This window comes from Coccinella septempunctata, chromosome X (genome assembly GCF_907165205.1).
Source record: "Coccinella septempunctata chromosome X, icCocSept1.1, whole genome shotgun sequence".
Lineage (NCBI taxonomy): Eukaryota > Metazoa > Arthropoda > Insecta > Coleoptera > Coccinellidae > Coccinella > Coccinella septempunctata.
The window spans coordinates 1,802,458-1,813,266 of record NC_058198.1 but is presented as its reverse complement, the minus strand read 5'-3'; the positions used below and the strand labels follow the sequence as shown (position 1 = coordinate 1,813,266).

Sequence of the window (10,809 nt, the reverse complement as noted above, 5' to 3'; positions counted from 1 at the left end):
ATTAATTTCAGCTGACAAAATGATATGCCATAAAGATATCGAAATAAAATGCTAGTAAATTTTATTTTTCAGGTATAATTGACAAGAATTATTGCCGGTAATTGATTTGAATCCACTAAACGAGTTTAGTTCGTTACATGGAAATTCAAAATACAAGTGTTCTAATCTTTGACAAGAAATCATTTATCATCAGCTTCTTTCTTCAGATTTCGAAAATATACGTCGAACAACAGAAACGCATTTTGAAGTATATATATTCACAAATAAATTTAATAAATTACATATAAAAATTCTCGAATACAGTAATTAGGACTTCAAAAAAAAAGAGGACTAGTTATGCCGTCCTCATATTCAGTCTAAGGAATAAAAATTTTTGATTACCAATACATATGAGTAAAATACGAGGAAGTTAGAAAGAAGACAAAAACATACTCACATGAACAGTTGGCAATCAATCATTTTGAGCACATCTACAAAATAGTATTTGTATAATTTTATGAGAAATTTACATCCAGTCTTCTTGCAAAGATATAAAGAATTAAAAATGAATTACTGATAAATCTCCTGTCAAGAGAACATCCCAAAGTAAATATGAAAACATATGGAATTTTCATATAAACTTTATAGAAATTTAGGGTGTCACAGTTTGAGTCAAAAATACAACAAATCCCTTTTGGTAGATAAACAGAATATGATGTAGTAATCAGTAAACCGTCTATTACATTTGAACAACTACGCTTTATAATCTTTATTAACAAGTACAGTTTAGACCAAAATATATTTTCAGTTTGAACACTATCACATCTATTATATAACATTTCGTTAACCTTTTTTCTGCATTTTGAGCTTAAGAAAGGTATTATTACAAGACGAGGAATGATATGGAGATTTCTGTAAAAAATGTATTCAGATTTCCAATGGAAATACGTGTCAGTCGATCGAAAGTAAAATATTTCTTTTTGAAATTCACATGCATAATTACAAATAATGATTGTTGTCCCATTAACTTTTTTTTCGGAGATAATTTGATGAAGTTTAATATTAGAATGTCGACATAGTTCAATAAATTCAAATTAATATAATTTCGATATGAAGTAAACTACATTACAATTTTTTCTACATGTTATACTAATATTGTGCTTCATCTTTGTGGAGTTGATGCAATATAATCTCTAAACGTTGGACGAATCTTAGGAAACATTTAACAAGTTTGTAAAATATATGGATATATGTATATATATAATCTATTTACTACTTTTGATGTTGTTCAAGGCACTATGGCTATGTCGAATAGAAAGTGGCGAAGACGGAGGTTTAGGGCTCGTAGATTTTTTCTTGTGTTTGTGTCCATGAGCTACCATTAAATTTCGTTCGTGAGCATACAGAAGGACTCCTATTGGTCGGTGTTCAGCCTCCATGGCTATTTTCAAAGCTGTGCTTCCATCCTGAGAAAAATTTCAATGATGTCAATTTAAAAATGAGAATTTTTTAATATTTTTTGAAATGAACAAGAAACTCACTACGTCAGTAATTGTAGAATCACAATCTGGTTGACTCAGGAAGTGTTTAACTATCTCAATATGACCATGTTCTGCTGCACACATCAAGGCTGTGCTGCCATCATCGTCTTGTATGTTTATATCAGCCCCTGCTTCTAGTAACATCTTTACCATGTCAAGTTTACCGTGGCTTACTGCTAACATTAGGGCAGTTTGACCATGCTGCAACATTGTAATGATTGATATTAGTATTACATTCATATCAGGTTGGAAGGGAATAGTCGAACAGTTCTCTAATCAAAAGGCTTGAATGAAATGAAAAAGCAGTATTGCTTTGGTGGTCTTTTTTAGTTTCTGAAAAAGTTCTTACTCTGGTTGTGTATCTTTTTCTAAGAAAAAAAAAACCTCTCACTTGTTTTGCCCTCTGATTCACATCAGCCATTTGGAACAGCCTTCTGACCACATTTGCATGGGTTTGTGAGCAGATTTCAGCCAATGACACTAACATCACACTCGTATATCCAGCTTTATTGGGTTTATTAATATCACAAACTTTCGAGTCTAGTAGGATCGAAACAACGTCAAAATTCCCATGTGATACAGCGTAATGCATTGCAGTATTTCCACTGGCATCCGTCATATTGACTATACAGTCCAGGAGCATTGAAGACATGTCTTCGAATGCATCCAAATAGTCCTCAACATCTAGGGGATTGGCAGTGTCAACGCCGGAGATTTTAAACCATTCTTGTTGAATAATATCAATTGCTCTGTGGTTGTTGGGTAGTTTGCTCTGTTTTTGCAATGAATCATTGAGAACCTTCATGGCACCTTGCATTTCTTTACTAGGCATAGCTCTGAAAAAGGAATTGAATGGTAGTACAACCTTGATATTGTTTGTATGAAAATCTCATATGAAGTGTTTACTCACTTTTTTCGATGTATGGAGTGGATTGATGCCAGGGATGGTGTGGATGGAATAGGTTCTCGATCAATTGGAGGGTGACACAAATTACTGACTGATTGATGGTTGATATCATTGTGCGAGATGCTTTCACTTGGAATCTCTGGAAATTTGAGCTTTTCCTTCACTCTTTCCAAGGCGTTTATTGATGTTGAAGATTTTGATAAGTCCAATCCTGATAATCTGAAAGAGCTTTTCCATTAGTCGTTCAATTCGAACAAGTGGAAATCAATTGGTTAAGGGGGTAAAGGAATAGTTGGTTTTAAAACTTCACAATACCTGGTCAGAATGATATGTTGGTGCATATAAGAACAATGTCCATTTTTATCAGCTAATTTATTCTTTGAAACTAACATTCGTTGTCGTGTGTATTAGAAGAGAATATAAAACCATGCTATAAAAATACGGTCACATGGATGAAAATCCAATAAGTTTCTGAGTCTGTTGAGCGATAGCAAAGAGTAACAGTTGTTACCCTCTGGTGATAGCTGGTGTACCTAACAAATGTAGGCCGCAAGCGCGTTTCGGAGTTTCGGAAACATGATGTAATTTATTGATTTTCCTTCGGAATCAAAGGTACAATTAGCTTTCCCACAATTCCCTTATCGCGAGTAGAATATTTCAGAACATGGAAACGTGTTGAATGATTATTATTCAGTGGACAAAAGATTAGTAGTCGATCATGATTCGAAAACATATATCACGTATTTTCTACCAATTTTTTATGGTAGTATCTTTTGTAACAGCAGATTTGAGGAATGGAGTCAAATAAATAAAAAAAAAATTCTAGAGTAATCAAATTCTCTCTATTCCAACTGTAGATTTTGTTTGTTATTTGGTGTATTTACTGTATTGGAGCAAACAAAAAAACTTCAGTTACAAACGATACTTACAATACGTAGTAATAACGTGATATTTGTTTTTCAGTTAGATATATTTTAGATTTTGAATAGACTTCCATCTGAAAATTTTATTTTATGTTAGGATGGACTTAAATCAAGTACCTACTCTGCATCATATTCCTCTGGTGGGGGGGAAGCATTGATTTTTGTGTAAGTATCTTGCCTTCTGAATTTCCTCCTCTCAGAAGTAGGCGTTAATTGTGGTTTGGGTATTCTTGAAACTACAACTCCGTCTTTCTTCTTCGATTCCTCTTTCTTCCTGTCTTCTACTTTGAGGTTCTCTTTTTGAGACGTTTCTGTTTTCGAGAATTCCTTATGGTCTTTTCGTCTTTCGCGGCATTCTGAGCAAATATTAATCGCAGGCGATTCCCATGAAGTATTACATCCAACGGTTTGAGTTTCTACTTTATGGCTATCTTTTTTAGGAGTCGATTCAACAACGAAAGTTTCATCGAATTGAGTGCTACTGTCCATATTATTCGATTCATACTGTGTACCTTTCGAATGTGTCTTGATGCTTGATTGGCAGGATCTGGACACATTAGAAGGTTCATACTGTGAACCTTTTGTGGAAATGTCAGGCTTATATTGATATTGGACAGAAATAGACCTCTTTCTCCTACTGAAATCCATTTTGTCTTCCCCTAAATTGAAAGACTTACTTCTTGGAAAGGATAAGGAAGCTAATGAAATAGGCGCTACATATTGATCCTCTTTGATTTCTGGACCTACACCAACGCTTATCTTAACAGCTTCGCATTTGTCGCAGTTAATATCAGTTATGGTGTCATCCGAAACTCCAATATTGTAGGATTCGATGGACTTTTGGATACCGAAATCTATCGTTTTTGGCTTGACTACTGTTGCTTGGTCTCTTTTAGCAACTATTCGTTGTACAGTCTGAATATATTTGTCATTTTTTGTTTTTATTTGAGATTTAGGCGTTTGTGTTTCCTGGTTATGAGAGTTTATCGTGAAAGTTTGATTAGCTTTATTGATCATCGGAATTTTAGTCATGCTCTTTCGTTTCACCTTTTCATTTTGATCGTTCATAAATTTCAATTTTTCTCCGAACCATTTGTCGGCGTAATTAACAGCATCAATATCGGTTGAAGTGGATGCATGCCTTCTACTGAGTGTTTGATTTCCTACGCCTACATTTCTCGTCAGTACAGAACATGAAACACCCATTTCTTTTGTTGAAGGTGTTTGGCATTTTCTTTTGAAGCCACGATCATATTGATTATCCGTGCACGAGAAACTACTCGATCTATTCCTTCTGGTAGAAGTTGGATCTAAAGTAGCAAATTTTTTAGTTATGCCAATTTGATCGCTATTTTGCTGGAGATTATCGATAGTTTGCAAAAGTCGTTCTTTTTCGTCTTCCAAAGTTGATATTTGAATCTATAAATAAAAATACTCGTCAGATTCGCCAAGAAAAGTTCAGAAAGTTCGAATGTAGAATGTTTCCTATTGATTCGAGATATCTAATCAGATCTGACTGTATCACCAAGTTTAATATTTCATGAAAATATGCAAGATTTGTTTCGAATCCGGTACGGAATTATTAATGGAAATATTTCACGGTAAAGATGGCTGTATCGAAATTATTCTCCGGTGTTAGTATTTAAATCGAATGCTTAGGTATAAGTACTCACTTTGAGAGCTGGCAACTGTTTTATTTGTTCCTCTAATTGCCTAGTACGTTCTAAGCTAAGGGCCATTTGTTCTCTTATGGCCTTGAAAGCTCTTGGAGTTAAAGCACATAATTCGCTGGATGATTCCAATTCCCTCTGCGGAGTTTTTTTCAATACCAAACGTCCAGTAAGAGCGGATCGGACCTCCGAAGGCACTGGACTCCTGATATCTGCACGAAAGTTTCCACAAGAACAACTGAGTAACTTTGCATTATATATTGTGTCTGGATTATTCCAGACGTCAACCAATACGATGTTGTGAATGTTCAGAACTAGTTTGTTAAATATAGAACACAAAAATACCAGCATTGATTTATAGACATTGTGAATCGATATTTCATATTGGCAATTTTCACTCATTTTCACATCGGGAGTACCGCTGAATAAAAGTACCGACCCAAAACTGTGAGAATGAAAGTGAAACATGGAAAATGACAGACGCGATGGTTCTCATGGTTGAGCGACTTGAGCTCTATTTCTACCGGAACTCGGCTGTTCAATTCATTTTCAGTCTCCATTCGAATCGAAGTTGATACAGTACCTACATCAGTTTCCTAGAGAGACATCGGAAATAACTTTCGAAAGTATTGTTTCAACTTTTTCATATGTAGGTATTGCGTTAATTTTAAAATTTTCACGAGATTTTATGCACTAGATAACGACAACTGTTCAGATGTAAGTCTGTGCCCTCTCACAATAATGATAATTCTTTTAATTCAATTTCACCCACTATTGACATCATAACATCATTTTTGTACACTTTCATATCAAAATTATTAAGCATTCGAAATCAAGGGTCGATGAACTTCTAGCTGTTAATAACCCCCTTTCGACACAATTTAAATTCTGCCAATCGATATTGAAAAATACATAGAAGGTTAGAAAATTCATGTAATTTCCTCGACATATGGAATATTGAGATACTCAATACCGAAATTATCATTAATGCTCAGCAGACATCAATATTTGTTTGAGTTAGAAAAAAACTAGAATAGAATTAGAATCTCATTGACAAAAATTTCCGATAGAATATTTATTTATAACGAATAAAGGGGTACTTACAAGTTCTCATGTTATCAAAATGCCACTATTCTTTAACTTAAATTGAACACTTGTCATGAAATCTCACCTGAAACTGCGGTAACATCTGGAAGATTGTGCGACAGTTTGACGTTCGATCTTTGAAATGTTTTTTCGAAATCATCGATGACGTTATCGAAGCTGTCTTGCTTCTGGAGCAGGCGATTCTCCGTTTCAAGAATTGGTGATATTGGTTCGGGTTGTTTCTGGGAACAAAAACGAGATAAGACCTCTTTCATTTGAAAGATTGCTATCTCTTGTGAGTTTGTTCGAAACTGATATACAGAGTGGGCCATTGAAAACGAAACTAGGCAGAACCTAATTATATGAAAACGTTTTCAAAACATAGAATAAATTAGTGAAAATTTTATTGATTCACACAGCATGTTAAACGAAATGACCGATTTTGCATGAAATTTAAATTTGAATATCTCAAAACGATTGGATCAAAAGGAAAAAAATTGAAGAGTTGCTGTTTCGTTTTCGATATCCCACTCTGTATATAACAATTCGTTAGAAAATGGATATGATGCTCGGGGCGCTCTTATAATTCTCATTGGGAGGATTGAAAAATGTTTCATGAGAACAGAGCCAATGATACCTCTTTCGAATTTTTTTCTTCTTTCTATTTCTCAAATAGGTCTGATTTTCGTACCAAATTTAATCGATTTATTTCCAGTAATTGCGTTTATTCTTCCAAAATAACCTCGATTTGTTTTGTGCTATATAGCCATTTATTTTCGAGTGAAAATTTCAATTTGCGATTGTAACCAAAGTCCGGATTTTATTTTTTTTTCAAAGAAAACTGTGATTCTCACCTGAATTTCGATGAACAAGATCATTAATTTCTTCGTGAATAATTTCTTTACGTTGTGAGAGTGCACACCGTCACACTAAAACCTTTAATTGATTCCCTTGTTCACGTTGAAGAGCTTATCGAACGAGCTGTGCAGTATAATTCATCAATTTGTAGAATACATACGGGTTGAACGAACACCATTCGTAATTAAACAAACTATTGTTTCTAAAAAAACGAATAATACCTACATTTGAATGAACTTCGTTCAAAACACGCAATTCTCCGTAATTGTCAACAAGCGGCAGCTTTCTAGCGGAGGTTAAAACTGTTTGTTTTAGTTGAGGCCTGCTATTTTTCGATGATGCTTCATTAAAATGATCCCGAAGAGTCTTACGGTATTTTTACTAATTTTTTCAATCCACTTTGAGTGCGTATACCTGGATATGATGATTTTTAAGAAAACTTACCTCATAATGATCTGCTATGGATTCGAGACCCAAGAGTACTTCCATAGACTTTCGTTGTCGCCTTCTGTCTCTTCTTCGTTTGATAGAACCCGTACAATCTGCATCTTTGCTGATGGATTCGCAATATCTAACGAAATCCAAATCAATGTGATATCCGTAGGGACAGCAGTCACACAAATACAATGGATATCCTAGAAGCGAATGAAAGCGAGTTCATATCCGAAATACACGCGTAAATAAAGTAACTTACCCCAGTTATTCGTTGATGACGAATAGTTGTATCTCGACTGCGACATTTCGATGCTAGATCTTTCAGATTTAGGTATCCTACAACAGAATAACGACATGTTTAGTCCGCGAATAGTAAATATCAAACGGAGCTCGATTATTCAGATACATTTATTAGAAAACATCATTTGAGATCAATAATTTTATCACTGATAAAAGATTAACCATTTTTTCGTGTACCTATAAATTAAATCACGACATATTTACTTGACGCACATTGATATATCCTTCAGTTCAGGATGTAGAGAATATTTCACACTAAGAAACTGTGCTATTCCTACAGACACATTTTTTCTAACTGTATTATGCAGCTTATTTAAGACTTTTATCAGTGTTTGATATCTACTACAAATATACATATGTATTTTGCGCCTATAAAATGAATACTTCATTTCATAGGAATCATTCCAGTACATTTCATCGAAGGTAGAAATATTAGGAATGGATGTTTTATAAATACAAATCGTCCAAATACAATAGTCCCTGTATTTTTGAGTGACTTAGATCTACACCAGCCAAATCACCCTGCCAAAACCGAAAGCACTTGTTATTCTCGAGTTATGCCAGTTTGGTGTAGGTTCTATCTGAAGCTATACACCACCCACTTGTAACTTTTGAAGTAACTATGATAGCGAAATGAGATTTGGACTGGAATTTATTACAAACTCATTAAAACTCATCATCAATTCAAATCTCAATTTTGATCTTTCTAAGGATATCGAATATTCTGAGGTCGTGTACTCCAAGGAGCTACTATTGTCATGCTGCAGGGTCATAACAACCTGCTTCATGTTATATTACCAAAGAGGTTTCTCTTTGTTATTACACTATGATAATAAAGATTGTTCAACAAGGAAGGATAACAAACTAAATCGGAGTGGCAGAAATCTACAGTTTTAGTATGCACCATGGAGAACGCTACAGTACGTTCTCCTTGGTAGACTGAAATTGTAGATTTCTGCCAGTCCGATTTATTTTGTTATTTTTTACTGTGATAGTAGTCGCTCTTGGAAGAATATTTGATATCGAAGAGGTTTGACGTCTTTAGAAAGATCAAAATGGGATTTAAATTGCTGAGTCGTTTGTGATAAATTTGTAATGAATTCTAGACCAAATCCCATTTCGCTATCACTACAAAAGTTTCAAGTAATGTCTTTTGACAGCAACTATACCAAACAGGCATAACTTATGGCAAGAGCAATAAAATTTGTACCTGGCGTAATGATATGCTAATGAAATTGTAGTATGCTTCCGGTTTTGGTGGGGTGATTCGGCTAGTGTTGGTACTGGCAATGGTTTTTTGAATCAAATTCCATCGAGTTACCTCCAGTCGTTTTCGTGATTTATAATTGAAGATGAAAATGATAAATTCAAAGGTCAATATGGAGGTTACATCGAAGGAATTCATCTGTACCTCTGTAAATTATAAATATGGATTGAATAGAAGCATCGTTTGCCTACGCAAAATTGTGTAGGATGCATTGAAGCCATTACCTGCTCTCTTTCTTCTTGAACCTACTTAATAATACGTGGGAGGTACCTGGATGTATGTAATTCGTCCGCAACTAATTTGGATATGAGAAGCCACAAAAAAACTCGTTTTGATTTCGATTGATGTATGGAATTTAAATTTTAATATTTTCGTTGAAAGGCGTGTATTCTCCCCAATTCAGCTCACTTATATACCTTTCTACGATAGGTTTTAATTAAATTAGATTAGAAATTGTGTTGACCCATAAAAGAATTAGTTTGAAAAGGATCACGGAGCATGTTGCTGAAGATAATCAACAGGTGGCGGCTTTAAAGCACGTGTATTTCAATCCTCATTAATTTCAGTCATGAATGAATTGGTTGTATAGTTAGGAGGGATTGATAAGTTACCAATTAGAAATTCGTTTTTGATACAACTTTGGAAATAAACGACGAATAAATATTCGATAATTTTTGGGTCGAGGCTGTTTCGTTCGTTCACCTTCTCGTGGAGATGAAGTGCCCCAGTTAATTTACCTACCTATACTATGTAATATGAAAACTGATGATAATGCATTAATACACAACTTTTTGATTTCTTGAGAATAAGGAAACATGAAAGCCTGGTTAAACTGTACATATAATTATAATTTCGTATTCATCGCTAAAAATAGATATTATATTGCGATGTTTTGATGTTAAGATATGAACTAGGATTCTCCTGATTGAAAGTCATACTCCTACCTAATTCTGAAGAAGCAGTTCTTGCACTACCTCGAATGCTTTGGCACGTTCAACTTTAGCCATCGTCATTTTCGCGTTTATTTGGACGGATTCACATGATATTCTCACTGAAAATGTTACCTAGCACATCGTCAACGACCCCATCACAAAGTACTAACGAGCATGGACTACCTGCAACAACTGAGATCCAACATTCTAGCTATTCTATAATCAACGTAATATCGCAATGTGGGATGAATTTAAGTTACGCCGACCAACAAAAGCCAACTGTTGTGAGCATTCGGGGCTCCATCTCCAGCACGGCGAGATCCAGTACCATTTGCGAGGTAGAGTCAGTCGTACATTCCCTCCAGCGCTGCGTGAGTTATTTCTGCGCCAGTTCTCTGCCTTCAGACCTGGAGGTTTTGAATACACCGACGTGAAATAATTATTTGTGTCGTAGATAAAATTAAAATGTACGCCTGATGGCATAATGATACTTTATGACGCGTCGTCGTTTGCATAGCGTAAAACGTACACTTCTAGATACAGGTTGATTATCGGGAGAACAGAAAATGGTACTGTGTCGCCCATCTACCAGCGGTTCAGAGCCGGATTCAGGAATGTCGAAATCGCATACTATGCTGATAATGCTAATCCTTAATTAAACTTGAAACTTTTACTGGGATGACTTATTAAACCAGTACACGTGTTTTGCTAAAAGTTATTAATTTTTTTTCAGAAAATAAATGCTACCTTTGAAAACTGTTGATGAATAACCCCTATCGAAAGTGTTGATTCATTTGACGAAAATCCATGAATACGTGCCTCATCTTCTTCGGAATTTTCTCGAAGATCAAGCACATTTTCCAGGAAAATCATCGTAGATGTGAGTGCGATACATATTCTGAAAGAGTAAC

General features: G+C 34.9%; 1 protein-coding gene across 3 annotated transcripts; it reads right to left on the bottom strand.

Annotated features, from left to right (window-relative positions):
- Positions 1-238: 238 nt before the first annotated feature.
- LOC123321423 (KN motif and ankyrin repeat domain-containing protein 2-like) lies at positions 239-10,049 on the bottom strand. 3 transcript variants are annotated; one of them, XM_044909009.1, is made up of 10 exons: positions 9,911-10,049; positions 7,659-7,735; positions 7,409-7,599; positions 6,192-6,348; positions 5,024-5,232; positions 3,472-4,769; positions 2,431-2,646; positions 1,912-2,356; positions 1,521-1,721; positions 239-1,445 (listed from the first exon to the last, which is right to left on the bottom strand). In XM_044909009.1, exons 2-10 carry the CDS (start codon positions 7,702-7,704, stop codon positions 1,245-1,247), a joined length of 2,964 nt encoding a protein of 987 aa, XP_044764944.1. In that variant the 5' UTR covers positions 7,705-7,735; positions 9,911-10,049; the 3' UTR covers positions 239-1,244. The 3 variants fall into 3 exon arrangements, with proteins under 3 accessions (XP_044764944.1, XP_044764945.1, XP_044764946.1); XM_044909010.1 differs by lacking the exons at positions 7,409-7,599; positions 7,659-7,735; positions 9,911-10,049 and adding an exon at positions 6,961-6,999; XM_044909011.1 differs by lacking the exons at positions 7,409-7,599; positions 7,659-7,735; positions 9,911-10,049 and having other exon boundaries at positions 6,125-6,258.
- Positions 10,050-10,809: the final 760 nt, after the last annotated feature.

What these genes read in the sequence shown, in the direction of transcription:
- LOC123321423 (XM_044909009.1), bottom strand. Translation starts at nt 7,704, where the DNA reads ATGTCGCAGTCGAGATACAACTATTCGTCATCAACGAATAACTGGG. An exon ending in GTCATCAACGAATAACTGGG is followed by an intron (nt 7,600 to 7,658) that starts GTAAGTTACTTT and finishes ATTCGCTTCTAG; the next exon opens with GATATCCATTGTATTTGTGT. An exon ending in ATTCTACAATTACTGACGTA is followed by an intron (nt 1,446 to 1,520) that starts GTGAGTTTCTTG and finishes AATTTTTCTCAG; the next exon opens with GATGGAAGCACAGCTTTGAA.